General features: G+C 46.9%; 1 protein-coding gene across 2 annotated transcripts; it reads right to left on the reverse strand.

The window, feature by feature from the left end:
* Nucleotides 1–2,334: 2,334 nt before the first annotated feature.
* TNFAIP3 (TNF alpha induced protein 3) lies at nt 2,335–17,927 on the reverse strand. Of its 2 annotated transcripts, XR_009543743.1 has the most exons (10): nt 17,711–17,927; nt 14,018–14,327; nt 10,510–10,700; nt 9,718–9,865; nt 9,383–9,553; nt 8,098–8,278; nt 6,049–6,953; nt 5,201–5,382; nt 3,523–4,479; nt 2,335–3,381 (listed from the first exon to the last, which is right to left on the reverse strand). XR_009543743.1 is itself a non-coding variant. In XM_060167284.1 (9 exons), exons 2-9 carry the CDS (start codon nt 14,310–14,312, stop codon nt 4,195–4,197), a joined length of 2,358 nt encoding a protein of 785 aa, XP_060023267.1. In that variant the 5' UTR covers nt 14,313–14,327; nt 17,711–17,927; the 3' UTR covers nt 2,335–4,194. The 2 variants fall into 2 exon arrangements, 1 of the variants encoding a protein (XP_060023267.1); XM_060167284.1 differs by having other exon boundaries at nt 2,335–4,479.
* Between the last annotated feature and the right edge of the window lie 427 nt (nt 17,928–18,354).

Below are 18,354 nucleotides of genomic sequence, written 5' to 3' on the forward strand. Positions count from 1 at the left end.
CAGAGGTTTCCTGTTTTCTTCCTGCAACTCCTGGTTGCACGCACCTGGCTTTAGGAGCAGTAGAAAGCCATGGGGGAGTTTTAATTAAAGGAGAAGCATTACCAGGTCTGTGATTTACAAGCATAGGTAACTAGTAAGAGACTGTCTAGAAAGGAGAGACCAGAGGCAAAAAAAAAGACAGCAGGAGGCTGGGGTCCAAGCTGGAGCTGCAGGAGGAAAGGGGGGAAGAATGGATTTGCGAGACATTTTGGAGACACACTTCACAGAAGTTTGGATGTGGGAGGATGGGGGAAAAGTCTAGAGGTGGCATGAAAGCTGATTATGCCCTTGCCTGTGCATGAGAGGAAGAGGGCAGGAATAAACATTACGCCTTTGGTTTCGGATGATCTGAACTTCCACCCATGTGTGGTATGAAGGTGATATTCCACAGCGTTAGATCTGGGCAAGCTGAAGCAAAGCCCGTTCCTTCCAAGTCTTATTTTTCAGCTCTCCACGCCTAGGTCCTTTGCCTTTTTGGAAAGTCATCGATTTCTTTGAGACTTTGAAGAAAGCCACTGGCCCCACTTCAGAAAGAAAATGTACACACCCCAATATAAAATTGTACATATGCTTTAGAGGGTCCCCAACCCTGAGGTCCATCCGCCACTCCAGATTGGAGATGTGCCCTAAGTGGCTCTCTTGCTGCCCTCCAAACCTGCCCTATTTCATGTGCCGTTTCTCTGAGTCAGAGATAGTTTGCTAATTATAAGTCACTTCCTATTTTAGAAATCCTGATGACTTATGGTCAAATGCTTATGTTCATCATGCTGATTGAAGGACTGTAATTTTTAACGTTGGGTGAGAGACGGAGGAAGAATGGAGAAAAAGAGGTCAATTCAAGGCTTTGTGATTTCCCTGGGTAAGCATTCATACAGATCAGATGGGATGGGGTGTCGTGGGACACACACAGCGTCACCTGTGAATGATTCTTGCCTGATTGAACCTGGATCTAATAAGAAGTCTAGAAAGACAAGTGAAATGACACCAGAAGAAAGCAATCTGCCAAATCCAGAATGTGAGCTATTCTACAGAACAAATGACCTAATCGCCTTAAAAATAGCATGAAAACTTAAAAAGGGAGTGTCACGGACTAAAAGAGCCTTAAGAAGTGTTAGCAATCAAAAGCAATAGGGGGCTTCCCTGTGGCGCAGTGGTTGAGAGTCTGCCTGCTGATGCAGGGGATACGGGTTTGTGCCCCGGTCCGGGAAGATCCCACATGCCGCGGAGCGGCTGGGCCTGTGAGCCGTGGCCACTGAGCCTGCGCGTCTGGAACCTGTGCTCCGCAACGGGAGAGGCCACAACTGTGAGAGGCACGCGTACCGGAAAAAAAAAACAAAAGAAAACAAAAGCAATAGGACTCTGTATAGTGGAAAATGTGAGAAATTAGAATACAAACTTAAGAATTGGATGGTATTGAAAATAATTTAGCTGGGTGTAATAATGGTGGTTATAGAAAAAGAACCTATTCTTAACAATTAGAGATGCACACTGATGTATTTGTGTGAGGACACAATATCTGAAATTTGCTTTAAAATAATCCAGAAAAAAAAAAGAGGTGACAGATGAAGCAAATTTGGCAAGATGTTTCTAACTGTTGAAACGGGATGATAGATATATGGGGGTTCATGATACTCTTATCTGTTTTCTTGTATGTTACAATTTTCCACAGTAAGTTTAGAAATATTATAAATATTTCTTTAAATGCATGGTTCTAAAATCTGGCTGATGATCAGAATCTCCTGGGCAGCTTTAAAAAAAAAAAAGAGATTCCAGGAGCTGCGCAGTCCTTCGGCATCAATCTTCTCTAGGTACACTTGTATTGGGTGGAAGAATGGGCCGTTTATAATTTCCCAGGACCCTGGTGCCGCCGGTCCTCATGGCCATCACAGTCATAGGTCGCCTCTTCTAAGATCTGACCCAGGGGTCTTATACGCCATCCTCCCCTCTGATTTCTTTCCTTCCTGTCTCTCTCTGCTCCGCCCCCTTGTCTTTTCTCTCTGTACTTAAGGCTGAGGGCAGGGAACTTCAGAGGAGCACAGGTAACAGGCACTGGCACATCTTTCCTACTTCCCTCTGGGCCTCCATGTCTTCCCTGTTAAACCAGATGCCTTACCCTTAACAGTAAGTTCCCTTAATACCTATGGGTGAGAGATGTACCCCCTGCCCAGGTGTTCCTTGAAATAAAGTTGTTTGGAAAGTGTGGTCTTAATATTGGGGCCTTTTTCTTTCATCATTCGTAAACAGAAAACATCAACATTTGTTCTTAAATAATTTACTTTTTAATCTTGACTTCTGTGAAAAGTTACATTTAAATTTAGGAAAACTTGAAGAAAGCCAATAGAGAGTCAACAGTTTTCTATCAGAGACAACTAAATGTGCAAATTTCAAATGTCTTCTATAATAAGTATAAATAATCCCATTTATTCACATTAAGAATGAAAATATTGATACACAAAATATTAAAATAGCAACTTTAAAAGAACTAAATGAAAACACTGAAGTTTATGTGAAATCTTTAGAAAGACATTATAAAGAGATCTGCCAAGGAAAAAGGCTTATGGTATCTCAAGGGGAAAACACATCACGTAGGACAAGTAAAGACCATGGAGAGTTAGTTACAGATTGCCAAACTTTTCAGGTTCTAAGTCCAGACCACCCCCCCCCCCAAAAAAAAATAGCAGCCTTTACCTCTGGGGACAATGTGTTTCCCTTCCTTTTTTTTTCTAGAACAAGTATGAAAGTAACACAAAACACACAGAGAAACTGCAGGCCAAGGACAGAAAGAAATTTCCTCGTACTCATGGTTACAAGGTTGTGCTGTCCCAATGCTAAGGTGGCCACGAGGTCACTGCCCTGCACCCCAGCACACAGCATTAACACAGCAAACAAAACCATCACCAAAGGCTCCAGATTTCCCCGTGACCTTCTCCAATCTCATCCCCGCTCCTTCCCAATCGTCTCTCTAAGGAGGTAGGATACGCAGAAGCATCTACACACTGTGGAGAATGGTTTCTCATCGGCGGGCTGGGAAGTGGCTCTGACCAAAGTTTCACGAGGAAGCGTGAGAGTTTAATGAATCTATTTGCGATGCGACTTCTTCTTTCCAAAATGTGTGGAAAAGGTCGACTCCCCTACTGTGGTGAGGAGTTTGCTGTGTCTATAACATGACCGAAAGCCAGTATGTTATCTCAAGAAGACAGTATAGCAATTTCTGCAGACCAGAAGAAACAGCTTCACTTAAATACCCTTAAAGTTTGCAATAAAATAAATAAAGTGATTACACAGACACAAGAGTCTGCTGGTGGAGTTCAGGTGGGCTGTGTCTACGAGTCGTGCGTGCCCCTACAACAACCAGAAAATAGGTTATTATTATCAGTCAGTCTTCTTACTTAAACTTCTAGGGCAGCAGCGCAACGTAACAAACAAAATTCCCTCATATGTAACATAAGGGGCCATTATATGTGTAACCAGGTGTACGCTCACCTCAGTTCAAGTTAAGCTTTAGAAGTAAAGACAGTGATAACCAAAAGAGTTACACATCTGCCCACTGAGAATATTCTGGGTCTTACAAGGTGCATATTGTAAAGAGCAGCTGGTGTGCTTTTCACCGTGGACTTGTTCAGTCCCAGCAGCCTCAGCATCACAGTCTGTGGACGTTTTTGCCGTGTCCGTGGGAAAGGAACGAGGCAGGTAGGGCGAAACCGTGAACGACCGGCACTTTGAGCCTGCCCGTTATCCCTGAGCTTCCCGAGCTTCCGGCACAGGGCCTGTGGGCCTCAGCTCCCCATCTCCGAGAAATGCTGATGGAGGGCAGGGGGGCTGGCTCCGAGTTTCCCAGCCCGCCTGACCTGCGTCTTTTCCCTTTTCTCTAAAGATGAGGCAGCAGTCCTGGCACGCGTTCTGAGTCCATGAGGTTCCTGGCCGCCTGCTTGGAAGGAGAGGCGTGGGCTGGAGCCCACACAACCCGCAGCCAGTCACACGCTTTGCTCAGATTCCAGGCCGGTGACCGAGAGCTTCTTTCTTGCCCTGCTCAGAGACACCCTGGCCCACCGTGCAGGGCCGGACGCTCGGGTGGCACCGGGGCGCTGGGAGCACAGCGCCACGCGGGCTAAGGCTCCAGGTCCCTCCGGGCCGGGGCTGGCCCCCTGGGTCAGGTTAGCCGTACATCTGCTTGAACTGAAAGCACTCGTTGCAGTAGCCATTGCACTTGGCGTTGCCGAAGTGCTCACAGGCGGGGGCCCGGCAGCGCTGCGTGGGGGGCTCCTCAGGGACGGGCTCGGGCCGCCGGGCGCTGGCAGCCACGCGCTGGCCGAGGTGCTGGCACTCCATGCACAGCTCCTGGTTGCAGCAGGCCAGCATGTTCCTGCAGGTGGCCCGCGTGCACTTGGACCAGGAGGTGCTCTGGGTGGCTCGGGGCAAGTCTCTGTGCTGGCTCGCCCTCTGGGTGGAGAGAGCAGAGAGAACCACTGTCACATTCATTGTTCAGGGACCCACATCTCATCTCATCCGACGGTGTGGGTTCTACAAAGGGCTGGGTGTGGTGAAGGGCACCTGCCTGACCAAGCGGACGGCGGGCGGTCGATGGACGGGAGCCTCCAAGGACCTTTCCTCCCCATCCCAAGAAAACAGATCTGGCCCCAGGGAGGCCCGGTGGAATCACCATCCCTAACACGGAGGCCGGCAAAGGCTGGCCCAGCTCGCTTCCGTCTGGATTAATACTAAGTTGCCCTCATTTAGACAGATCCCCTACCACCCTCCAACCAGCAGGAGAGGCGTCTATCCATGAATGTTTGCTTTTCTTATATGCCAGTAAGTGGAGGCACCTGGGACGTTCTGCCTTTTCCTTCTATCTCATAATAAGGGGATTACTTAAGAAAGTCGGCACTTCTGCTACAAATCCAAGAAGCCTCTGATCGCCATTTGGCTTTTCGGAGGCTTTAACGGGTTTTATTCCACGGCTGGTTTTATTTGCTTCTCAAAATGAACCTAAAGTAAACTTAGGCCATGAAAATCAATAGGAACCGCTGCGCTTCCAGCCCTGGGGGCCAGGCTGACTTTTCCCCTGGTTTTTCCCTGGAACTCAGCAGGGAGGAAAGCCTGCTTATCACTCTGGCAAGGAGGCGGGGCCCACAGGAGGGGGACGTCCCTCAAGATGTCTCACCAGCTGCTCTTCAGTCCTTTTCGCTTCATGAAATCTCTGGTTCTGAGCTTCGATGAAGCACTTCTGACAGTATCCTTCGAACACACTGCTTCCAAGGGCGCCGCATTCCCTGCCCAGGCAGGGGACAGTGTTCTGGAACCTGGAGGCCGTGGGGCTGGCTTTCCCTGAGGCAGGGACAAAATCTACAAGAGAGCAGACCGCTCGTCAGTAACACATACGGTTCACCAAGTGGACAGATGCTGACGTCAGGGAAAAACAGGTTCCTAATACAGATTAGACCAGCTGCGCTCTACCTACGAGAGCAACCTTTCAGAAACCTAGCAAAATAACCGACAGAAATAATACTATAATAGAAACATCTTTGACTTTACAGATCTCTCCCTTTGGAACAGGCCGCACTGGTCGGTCACAGGAACAGAACAAGCAGAGACATTAAGTGCCCATCCTTCTTTCAAATTTGAGATTTCAAAAACCACAAATGGACTCTTACGACGTCAGTGAAGGCCGCTCTCTTTCCAGCTACCACTCATCAGGTTCTGAATTTTCTCTAGTATGCCAGAGTTTCAAAAGAAGTCTCGTCTAAATTCTACCTTACAAACACTACAGCACATGACCTTATAAAAACAAATCCTCTGCACTCCACCCACAGGGCTCTTGCGGGTTTCGGAACATGCTGTTCTGTGCTTTTGCTTCCAGGTGTGCCGGCAGAGCCACCGTGACTGTCCCCCCCACGCAAGGCACACTCAACGCCACAGCCCTTTCTTGAAGGGGCTCCCTTCTTGAATTTCAGGGGCAAACTGCCTTCTACGAGGGGTTTTGAAACGGGTGAAACCCATCCTCTCACTCACGTTTATTTTCTCTGTACTCAATGAAACACAGCGTGCAGAAGCCTTTGTTCTCTGGAGTCCCAAAGTACATGCAGCCCGCTTTCCTGCACTTGCTTGTCCCCGTCCTGTCCCCTGGAGTCCGTGCGGCCGAGGAGCGGTGGCCAGAGGGAGCCTCGGGCCCGGCTCTGCGGCAGGCGTGCGGAGAGAGGCTCTGCGCGAGCTGTGAGGGGTCAGACTTGGAGCGCTGGTGGCAGGAGAGGGGGCTGCTCGAGCTGAGGTTCGGGGTGGGCTCGGCTGTAGTCCTTTTAAAGCAAGCACTGCAGATCCCATTAAACGTCCTGGTGACGTCCTGGAGGCAGGCTCGGCACTTGCCGGGGTCGAGATGCTGCGCAGGGTCCGAGGGATGGCCCGCGGGAAGCTGCCGGGCGTTGTGGCATCGCTCGCAGAAGCCATTGTGCTGCACGTTGAGGGTGAAAGGGCAGCCGGGGCTCCTACACTTCATGGCCGTGGTCTCGCTGAACAGGAAGAGGCTGGGTGCTGTCGGAGGGGCTGAGTGGGGACCCCCGGCGGGCTCCTCGGGGCTCCAGGCCTCTCCCCGGGAGGCCCCGAGCACCAGGCGGGGCAGCGCCTCAGGGCCCAGCTTGGAGTTGGGCTTTGGGGCTTTGGTTTGTTTCTTGTGCCGCCTCTCCGAGCACTCGTGGCACAAAGGCTGGGTGTTCACGGACATGAAGAAAGGGCAGTTGGGCGTTTCGCATTTGATGTCCATGAGAGAAAGCTGGGGGACGGAAGGTTCCAAAGGATTCTGGGGGTGCGTGTCTCTCCGCCCCTGCTCATTGTTTTCCTGCCACTTCTTGTACTCGTGCTGGACAAGTTCAAAGTAATCATCTACCAGGTTTATTTCTTTGGGTAAGTTAGCTTCATCCAACCTAAAGACCAAAAGGAAAAAAAAACATGAGACTACACACATACACACACACACACACACAACTTTACACCACTAGATCATAGAGCAAACTTTTAAAATGTGGACTGTGGTAATAACTTCATAACCATTCACTGAAATGCAGCCTGTGATGAAGACTTTGCACCTCTAACGTAACACAGTCCAATACTGTTGAGAAGACGTCACTATTTTGAGAATCAGTCTTATTTAATTAATTTTGGCCCAGCCCAAATCATAGATAATTCTAAAGAAAGGGCTACTCAGGGGCTGCTTCTACACTTAATTACCCTCTTCCTCTTTGAAAAAGTCACTTTTACTTTCTAACTTCTCAGAGACCAAATTTCTAGTGAAATGTTATTCAAGGTATTCATTTGGGATGAACTTACTTTATAGTACAAACTACCTTGTAATGTGTTCTGTATTTTTCTTTATCAATTTACTTTATTAATTTTAAACGTGCACCTGGTCTCTATTAGCGGTAACTGCCACGAGCAGTAACTAAGAGGCAGACACACCATCAGGCGTTACATACTGACTTCTGACTGTAATTTGTTCACCTCCACTTTGAGAAACTGATTCTCTTAGGCCTTCTCGGTCGTGTGCATTTCAAAGTTCTAGGAAATGGGCATCTCTTTATCATCAAGCCAGTGTTTACAATTTTGATACCTGTACAACCTGTACTCTGGGTCTCTCCTCCCCGCCCCATGCGGCCAAGTCACGTGCCTGCCACATAAACACATTCTACAGCCCAGTCTGCGTCTGGTGTGTCTGCCTTACCCAGAAGCCAGGAGAATGAGTGTTTTGTCTCTAAGAATTTTCGCTTGCTAGTCTAGCACTAGGGCAATTAAAAAAATAATAAAACCCATCCTCGATGTGAACGCACTTTTTAAAGCCACAGGGCTCACACTCAGCATCCAGATATGCAGAAAAATCATTTTGGATAAATTACTTGTTCCCATTTGAAACCCAAGTTAGTGCTCCCTGAAGTGATTGTCTCTGACTCACACACAAGCCCCTAAACTTGTTTCACGCTGGAGGAAACCAGCTTCAAATAACTTTACTGTTGGTCTTTGGGGTAGCAGCAGCTTAAAGATGACAAGGCATAGAGCGAAAAACAAACTGCTTACTTTGCAGCGTTAATTATATGGGTGGTGCCGTGGTCCCAGCCTTGAACAGGGATTTCCATCACCATCAGGTACTCTTTCAGGAGCTTTTCCTTCATCTCATTCTCAGGATCTGTCAAAAAGTGAACTTTTAAGTCTTCGAATCTTCCTCTCTCTCTGTTAACAAGTGGAACAGCTCGGATTTCTGAGGGAAAAAAATAACACATCAGCAAAATATGATTCTACTAAATGAGATTATGTGTGAGGCCATATATATAACAACTACATTTTGAAAATGCAGAAAGGATACAATTACGGAGGGGAAAAGTATTATCTAGCCACAAAATCAAATGGGGAAACAAACTGTGCTAAACTCTAATAAAAAAACACACGGTTGGGACTTCCCTGGTGGTGCAGTGGATGAAAATCCTCCTGCCAGTGCAGGGGACACGGGTTCGAGCCCTGGTCCGGGAAGATCCCACGTGCCGCGGAGCAACTAAGCCCGTGCGCCACAACTACTGAGCTTGCGCTCTAGAGCCTATGAGCCACAACTACTGAGCCCACGCACCTAGAGCCCGTGTTCCGCAACAAGAGAAGCCACCGCAATGAGAAGCCCGCGCACCGCAGCGAAGACCCAATGCGGCCAAAAATAAATAAAATTAAAAAAAACCAAAAACCCCCACACGGTTTCCAGGACGCCCACAGCACATTAAGCAGCCTGGAGGCAGGAGGTCTTACTGGTCAAATCCCACACTCAGAACCAGACCGACCTGGGTTCGAGTCCTGACTTTGCTACCATCCATCTCTGTGACATCAGGTAAGTTATTTAACTTCTCTGAGCTTCAAGTGCCTCATCTGTACTATAAGGTTACTGCATCCACAGGGATGCCGTGAAGATGAAATGAAATAAAATAATGTACCTAAGCATTTGTAAAGTGCCTTATTAGTTCCTCATTAAGCTATTACAATAATACCTAACCTGCCAGACATTTACCTGCTCCATGCCAGGCACTGTATTACGGGGCTAATTAAGAAATTGTAGCAGTAATATACATTATCTCCTACTTGCCACTAACATGCTGAAAGTGCTTCCCAAACTATAGACAAAAAGTTGGGGGCGCATTACGATGACTGCTATTCCATCACTGTTGCTAAACAGCTGACAGAACACTGTATTGAAATAAAACTAATATACTTAAATGAGACTTTCAATAAGGAGCAAAAGAGCAAACCCTGATGTTCAGGAGGAACGGGGTGTACCAGTATCTACCAGCAAGTACAAACGTGAATAGATGCTTAGTTTTCTCACCAGGTCCACTGTCCTTCATGGTCACCAGGGGTACAAAGTGTTGGCTGTCGTAGCCGAGAATGATGGGGTATCTGTAGCATTCCTGGGCAGGCCAATGGAGAGGCAAGTAAATTCCGCCCACCTTCAAAGGAGCAAAATTGGAACCCGATTCCAAACTTCTCAACATTTTGTCTGTTTAAGGAAAGAGAAAGAAAAGATAAGGCCCTCCGTGGCTTTCATCAGATTCCATTTAACTGTGGTCTCCTGTAACTTTGGTAGCATGGGTTTTCCTAAGAGGTAAAGCACTAAAGCTGAAAAGCACTTAAATACAGATAAGCCATCAGCAGGCATCTCACCTGAAATGACAATGATCGGCCTTCTGAGGATGTTGCAAAGGACGAATATGTGTATTTCTTCCAGTGAATTATACTGAAGTCCACTGCGGGCCACTGGTACGTCCGTGGATGCCATTTTGACAAGGCTGTCCCATTCATCAGTCCAGTTCTAAGGGGACAGAAAAGAAATCATTGAATGTACTCTGCCCTAAAAAACAATTCTGGCTTCACTCTATAATTTATCACTTGTATTACTCGGCTTACTTTTACCCTTTCTTGAAATTATCATTTAAACGATCACCCTTTTGTCCCCACTTTGGTTTTCTTCCCTTACTTTTTTCCACTACAAGGCAAACTCAGAAGTAGGGGAGGATGGGGACAGCACCTGCTTTCAAAAAAATCCCTGATGAGGCATAATGTCAACGCTCCTCATCCAAATGTGCACAAAAATCCCAAACTTGTGACTGAAAATGGGGAGGTGCCCGTGTGAATCTGATTGGCTGGCTCAGTAAAGCACGAGAAGGGCAATCAAACTGAAAAACAGCGAAAACGCCACAGGGAAGCCCGAGATCAGAAAGATCATTCGAAAATGACTCCCCAGCTGGGAAGCTGCTGCCCTGGAGCCTCCCAGCAGTGACAAGAGCCTCAGGTCCATCCCACAGGAGGTTTCTGGTGTTTTCCATTGACTCTGCTTTGCCAGGTTCATGTGACCCGGCAAATCACATGCTCCTTGAGAGCAGGGACTGGCCGAAGGTACTGTTTTGCCACCATGGAGCGCTGTCAATAGATGCTGGATGAGGAAACACAACATACCCGGGTATCGTAGCAAAGCCCCGTTTCCACGAATTCCTGAGACTTCAGAGACTCCAGCTGCCAGCGGAATTTAAAGTTGCGGGTGTCCGTCTCCTTGAGGGTGCCGAAGAGTGCCTTCCTCAGGACCAAGTCTGTGTCCTGAACGCCCCACATGTACTGGGAAGCAGCGTGCATGAGGCAGTTTCCGTCACCTGAGGACAGAAGGGAAGCCAATTCAGGCAACCTACATCTAAGGCCTAGCAGGGGTTTACAGAATAAACTAGCCTTACGGCTACCACGCGGGGACCCAATAGCGCTTGTGAGAAACGCCAGTGGTTTAATGTCTTAGTCGAAGGGCCAACTGGTAACATTTCACAAGGTGATGACAGCTTTAACGGAAAAAACATATATCATTCTTTTAACTCTCATTTTGAATGAATGATACTAACAGAGCCAAGGAACCAGGGAGTGAGAGCCAGGAGCCCTTGGTTCCAGCCTGGCTCTGCCCTAACTAGTTTAGGTGGCCTTGGGGGGAAATTCCTTAACCTCCGAGTATTTTTCCTCTTTGGAAATGAGGACATTGGATTATGATCTCTGGAGTCCACTCCTTTCTAACATGCCTTGCTTTTCTGGCTGAGACGCTAGCACTATTGCTCTCTGACTCTGAGAGGGAACCCCCAGGGCAACATGCTCAAACCAGGAAGCTGGTCTGGCTCCATTTGCTAGGCAGGGACGGCCTGGCCATGACTCAGTGGTACGTGACTTGACCATCCCACCACAGCCTTTGGGGCCTGGGAGCTTCCTCTCCTGGTCTGTAAAGTGGGAGTGAGAAGACTGAATTACCTACTGCCTGCCCACCCCACCCCCAGAAATGCCTTGTGTGAACCCGCCTGTTAGCAATTAGAGTCCTTTTTCAGAGTTTAAAGAGGGCCTCGATGTCTACATTTGAAAATAATTCAGTGTTCAGGGCTGGCACTTGAAGAATTTTGAGGCTTTTGAGAAAAAGATAGGTCTAATTTTATTCTATCAACTTTGTTACTTTTATAGGTTAAAATCCACAATTCATGAGACTGCATTGCTTTTTGAACTCCAAAGGATAAACATTTTGGAGGTCTGTTTAATATTAAAAAAGTTAACTCCTTAGTCTCTTTTGGGAAGTGCATAATTGTTTTTATAAAGAAAAGTTCAATCGTGTTCTTACATTGTTCTATGGGGCAATAAAGCTATTTGAAATTTTATCAAGTCTTAATTATAGTCAACTGTAAACAACAACAACAATCCCTCAAAAATGTATCCACAGCCAGTATCCGTTCAATTTACACACTTAGAAAAACTAGCTAAATAAACATTCAAACCAATGAACCAAAAAGATCGCTCAAGGGTCGTGTCTTGGCAGAAATGTAGCAACAACTGCATTCTGTTGAAATTTCCCCTTTGCAAAATCTAGAGCAAAGATAAGGCTTTTTTTCTTCTTGTGCTTACTTTCAGTTCTTTATTGAGATGCACCAGCATAAAATTCCCTAAGTAACATCTGGAATTCCCCAGCGCTAAGTTATTTGACTAGCAATTGAGCAACAGCTATTGTACTTTTTGTTCTGGTGTGTAGACATTTAAAGTGCGAAGTGCACCCTGGACTTTCCAAGTGGGTGTGGTCAGGGTGAGCTGGAATAGGGCTACTCATTATACAAGTGAAATCGCTGCAGCCAATAGACGTTGGAATTTTTCACATGAAGTTTCAATTTTATGCCACCTACTCCCTTCCTCATTCACCACAGTCTCATATCCTCAAATGCAAACTTGTGAATCACCCCCTCCCCAAACAGACCATTGACTTTGTAGAGCCCTCCTATAGGGGGAAGGCTTAAAAAAAAAGTGCTAATAAAAATCAGAGAGGAAAAGTCATTTGTTTCCTTCCTTCCCCTAAATATCTTTGCTTCCTTTTCCAGAATTTTAAGGAATTTTTTTTTCAAGTGGTGAAATAAAAGGATTCTGAGCCTAAAAATCCTTACTTCTCAGAAAATGATATCAGAATGCACTTGCTTTTGTAGTTTTGTTTGTAGCGTGAATCCTTGATTTAAATGACCTATCTTTGCAAAACCAGTATTTACTTTTTATATTCAATTTTTTCTCTTAAGGAACCAGAGCAAGTTAACCCTAAAATCTCAGTTCAGTTCACGATAATACGGTTTTTCTCTTTCCACCACATTTCTAATTTGGCAGAATCTCTTCTTTCCAACTTTCCCACATCTTTTCGTAACCAAATGGGGGAGAGTTAAAACCACAAACTGTCAGGAACATAAACCCCTTGATGATGACTTCACATAATTAACTGCTTCTAAGCATCACTTGACTTAATGCCAAGAACAACATAAATACTACATAACCCCAGTTTTCTTTCTATGTTTCTAAGAATCTATGCTTCAAACATAAAAGCAAGATGTTAAGGTGATGCTAACTCCCAGAACCAAAGGAAAAAAACATGTCCCTCAATCGTGCCAAGTTACCCAAGTCAAAAATGGCCAAAGTGAATGTACCAATTTATTTAAGTTGATGTTCTTATCATCTCACTGTCAACAAGGATGTACTAATTTTGCCCTTCGACATATTATTTTGATCGGGATGGTTTACGATTGTCACTGATCTAAGGCCAGGAGCCTTTTGAGAAAAAGGCCTTACTTAATATAAGCAGCCTACTTGCTTCTTGTAATGATTCGCTACATTTATAAAGTAGAATTTTGTATCTGCATGAAACAGCATGCAGTATGCAGTATGCTCGAATGTTTCTGTGATGTGCATACTCTTGCTTAAGGGAAATAAACAAAAGACAAAACAGTAAAGCTTAGAACAGGAAACACCTACTAGTCATCAACGGCCATTGGGTAGACAGTCACAGACAGCAAGAAATGCAGTACAGTACTAGGAATCCCAAAAAAACCATGAAGTAGAGGTCTAAAACCTGCACTAAAAATCTCAGGTATCTTTCTAGTTCGTATCATGGGACTGTGGGCAACAGAACCCAGGTAAGGGAGGAGCTGACAACAGTCACTGGTTAACCCATAAAATGTGTCACCGATTCAAGAAGTGTAAGGCCATCATCACAAGCATTTTCTAATGACAGTGGGAAACGCCACCAGTTTTCACACAATGCTTTCCTTTTGAACTTAAAGCCTTTTGATATTTCCATTACTGGCTAGGGAAGGGTATTTCACAGATGATTAAACAGTTGCAAGAATTACATACATAAGTCATACATACATACCATACACATATACTTAATAGGTGCATGGTGTCTAGAAATGCATTCTTAAAGCCTCAGTGCACTCTGCTGTCTAACATACACTAGAAAATATCCTTAATTAAAATATTCACAAAACAAGCTTGCTTTCGTTACGTGCCCCTTATAGAATCTCTATACTAAGGTACCTGCGGCCTTAAGAGATTCGATTTGGACTGGTGCTATTACCTTCTAATAAATGGACACCCAGCCCGGTGGGAGCTACCCCGGGCCCCAGACAAAAGCAGGTCTTACCATTTGTTTTCAGCGCCACAAGCTTCCTTACTTCTCGGCACCAGTTGAGCTTCTTCTGGCTTTCCAGGGAGGCCTGGATGTTTCTGTCGATGAGAGCATTGTGGATGATCTCCCGAAACTGTGGACAAAACTGGCAAGTCCTGAACATTTCCAGCGTGTACCGGTGCATGGATTTAAAATGGTGAATGATTCCATTGGTAGGTTTAAAAATATCTTCTGGAGTTCTCTCTCTTATCTTCACAGCTTTCCGCATATTGCTCAAATACAAAGCCAGAGGAAGGAGTTGCTCACCCATGGTGCTCTCCAACACCTGAAGAGGAGGGAAAGAAAACCCCATGCCGTTAGCTCGGCTTTGATATGACTCCTATATACCTGCCTGCAGGAAACCCCAGTGTTTGATCTTGTCATTACCCTAAGCGGTAGGCAAAAGATCTTAGTCACCTCTACTCCCAGGATACTAGCTGGCCCCAAAGATGAACTCACACCGGACTGTTTTAAGTTACATCACTTTTAAAGATTAGTCTAAACAAGAGAAGGAAGGCGGGGAGTGGGCAACGAGGAGGAGGGGAATAACCCATGTTTTCAGTAACATCTGTCAGGGAGCCATGCCTGTCTGTCAGCAACAGGTATGGTGCCTCGTAACCGACTGAAAATCCCACTCCATCCTGATGCTGCTCTGGGGCAGCCACTGGATTTGAGGCGCCCTGAATGCCAGTTACAGGCACAATGTAGTCCTGACAAGTCTGGCTCCTTTCCTAACAGCACCACCAAGCAACCCTCGCTCTTAGGCAAAGTCTTGATTTACCTCTTTCAAGCACTCCCTCCCTATACTGGAAAGACAATAAATATTTTGCGAAAAATCCTGCAATTTTATGCTGCCACCTAGGCTGTTGATTGGACTCTTCTCTTTAGTCCCCAAAAGAAATATTTATAAAGCGTATACTTGTAAAATGTATTGTAATATACAAAGAGTTAAACTGAATGTTTTATAACCAACGAAAAAGCTTATTCCCAGCAAGATGTTTTGCAATTTTAAGAGCAAACAGTCAGCGGTCTTTCAGAACCTCTCCACTGAACTTAACAACATCAGAATAAAAAATAGAATAATGATAACATTAACAATAATAGAATAATAAATTCTATACTTCCAAGAGCAGATATTAGAAGTACAGAATTATATTCTATATAATTACAGAATTAACTGTATTACTTCAACTCAACCGTTAACCAAATTTTATTATCGTCCTCCAGGTACCAACACTCGGATGGATTTTGCACCCTGTCTTCACCCTGAAATCTTCAAGCATAATCGACTGGTGGAAAGAAATAAAAGTCTGGAAGCAGACAAGGAAAGAAGTTTCAGCCAGAGGGACCACTCAGGACAAATGAAAGAGGAGGGGGGCAAACCCCAGCATCTCCAACCCATGCCAACAGCATGGAATGATGGAATGATGTAACGTGGGATCTTTACAGAGCAGAGCTTTGTGGAGAGCCAGCTCACATTCACTGGCCCTTAGTAGGGTGCCTTGCCATCCATCCTAATTTCCAAGATGAAGACAAAGACATTTTCAGAGCACGAAGAGAGCCCCTAGGAAGTTTCACTGCATTTGTTAATCCCACTCTTGTGTCATACTCTTTACTGGGGCAAGCCTCTAGCTGAGAAAGAAGTTAAACCAATGTAAGAGGCAGAAGAAACCTAGATTACAGAGAAGCCAGTCCTGGTGGGTCTCAGCTCTCTCAAAGTCATTGATAAAATGGTCTAAATTCTCACGGGCCGCTACAAGACTCTGAGGTTGCTTCTGAGGAGGCTTCTGGTGGTGAATTTAGCTCGGGATTCCTTATCTGATAGCTGGATGATGCCTGGAAGAAGTCATTCTCTGGGTCAAATGGTAATCTCTGCTTTGATGTCAGATATTCCTTGCAGGTGGATTTAGGCAAAATCATGGCAGGACCACAGACACAACGAAGGGATAGAAAGATCACACACACATCCCCTTGGTGGCATGCAAATGCCTCTTTCACGATGTCATTCATTTGTCCGTCCGTCACTCAACAGGCACTGCCTGACCACACACTTCTACCGCCTGACCATCAGCTTGATGCTGAGGCTAAAGATAAAGACAACCTTATTCCCCGGCTTGAAATCACATGACCACCTTAGTCTCCATCTACGGCAACTGCAGGACGGGTCCTGCTCAGGTAGGTCCCACACCATCCAGGGGCAGGGCTTTGCTGAGAAGCCCGGTCTTCCAACACCCGCCCCTTGCTAATCTCAGAACACCACTCCTGTGGTTGCAGAGTGCCTGCTGCCCTCACAAGGAAACAGACAGGCAAGAGGAAGATTTCAAACAAGCTAGTTGTAGCCTTTTTTTTGCTTTTTTGACTCTTCTTTTATCTTCTTCTCCACCTAAGATCTTTCAGCAAAGTTCTCAAATAGTGAGAGCTGGAACCATAGGCAAGACACGCAAATGTCAATAATTGATAGTCCGGTGTCACCTCACTCATAGGTTCAGCCTCGCACGGCCTGCAGAACTGCCTCCTTAAAAGAAATCAAAACCCACTGCCCAACTGCCTAGGACTTGGACTTCTCCATATTTAAGATTAAAGAATAATCTGACCTGTGATAAAGAATTTCTGAGCTATGATTGTAATGTCCTTATATGCAAAGACATACAATATTACCCGTAACATTTCTTTCATGTTTGTTACCTCATTGGCTTTTTATCAACAAATATCGAGTTTTTAGAAAGTACCCCTCCAAAAATTCAAAAATTGTACAAAGAATTGGAAAAAAAAAATAAAGAAGCACTTTAGACCACCAAGACTGAAGCAGTAACTGGCTGTTTAATACGCTGGGACATTAGGGCTGTGGTCCAGAAGACCCTGAAACACTGGTTCTCTCAGAAGGATGCCCTGAGATACTTGACCAGAGCAGCTTTCCAAGGAAAGAAGATCAGAGGCAGGGAGAACAGAAAACAAAGCGGTCTCAACAAGTTCTGAGCTCCTTCCTTACTTAATACCACGGCTTTCCTGAAGGGCCAGGTGGCAGGATGTGGGACGACCCCGACTGACAAAGACAGTCTGACTGGGGGATAGTGGCCTGCAGATGCTCTAAACTGGAGCCCCCAAAGGCAGGCCGACCACCCACTGCTACACGCATACTTCTCTGACACTGCTTAACTCTCAGTGTCTGCAAGCCGTCCCCGGGAAGTTGAGCTGACCTGGCTCCCCGCCCCCTGGGTTTTGCTGCCCCTGAGACATGCCACACCTTCGGGCTGGTGCTACAACAATCTGGAAAGAGGCCACAGCAGTTTGCAAGGGCTACGTAGCCGTAAGCATGCAGAGCTTGATTCCAAAAAAGACAAGCCAAAGAGCAAAGCACCAATGACCACCCGCGACCAAGCGGCCCCGGGGGCGACTCTCCCCGCAGGCAGCTGCCTTTCAAGTTCTCTGCATTATCTGCAAGAAACAGCTGGCTGGATCCTTGAATCCCGGCTGTCACCCTAACATCTGGCGCGGCCCCCTCAACTCTCAGCAGTTCAGAACCTACAACGGGTACAAACGGCCAACAAACTCCCCTCTGGAACCGCTGCAAAACCAAGGCCAGGTCGACGGAGCCAGCCCGCGGGTCGCTGCCAAACTCGCACCCGCAGCCCTTGCCCGGGGGAGACGGCACAGGGACACGCGGGTTACCTCTTCGGGACACGCGATCCTCTGCAGAAACTCCAAGTCCAGGTCAGGACAGGCGTGCGCCGCCGGCTGGGGTCACGGTCGGGGTCGGGGCTAGGTGGAGGCGGCGCCCCATGGACGCCCTGCTCGGGGTTAGTTCGCGGGCCGGCCCGGGGGTGCGGATCTCTGCTGCCGCCGCCGCTGCCGCCGCAGTTTCCCCGGCGGCCGCTCTTGCCGCTCCGCCCCCGTGGCCCCTAGCTCGTTGCACTTGGCCGCCGCCAAGGCTGCAGACTGCCAGTTCTCTTTTTTCCCTTTCTGTTTTACCGCCCGCGGACAGCCGGGGATTTCCACCCAGGGACTTTCCAGTCACGTGACGCGGGCCGGGCGCCCGAAGCCGGTGGTCTCCTGCCGCTAGGCGGCGCAGGAGACGCGGGAGGCCCGATACGCTCCGCCCCGCCCCGTCCCCGCCCCGCCCCGCCTCGCCAGACGCCCGAGAAACTCCTGCGCCCCGCCCCGGGGTGTCCCCGCGTGAGTCACCTGGGCATTTCGGAAGCTGGACTCAACGTCACATCCATGTGGAAATCGCAGTGATGGGAACTGGAAATGAAATAGGTTCTTTTTCTCAGCCGTTTTTCTGCAGAAAATCATCAACTGTGGAGAACAAGAAG

Source organism: Lagenorhynchus albirostris, chromosome 12, assembly GCF_949774975.1.
Source record: "Lagenorhynchus albirostris chromosome 12, mLagAlb1.1, whole genome shotgun sequence".
NCBI classification, from domain to species: Eukaryota; Metazoa; Chordata; class Mammalia; order Artiodactyla; family Delphinidae; genus Lagenorhynchus; species Lagenorhynchus albirostris.

Coding starts and splice junctions, on each gene's coding strand:
- TNFAIP3 (XM_060167284.1), bottom strand. CDS start 14,312: ATGGGTGAGCAACTCCTTCCTCTGGCTTTGTATTTGAGCAATATGCGG. Junction 8,279..9,382: donor CATGAAGGACAGTGGACCTG/GTGAGAAAACTA, acceptor TTTTTCCCTCAG/AAATCCGAGCTGTTCCACTT. Junction 6,954..8,097: donor CATATAATTAACGCTGCAAA/GTAAGCAGTTTG, acceptor TTTGGTCTTTAG/GTTGGATGAAGCTAACTTAC.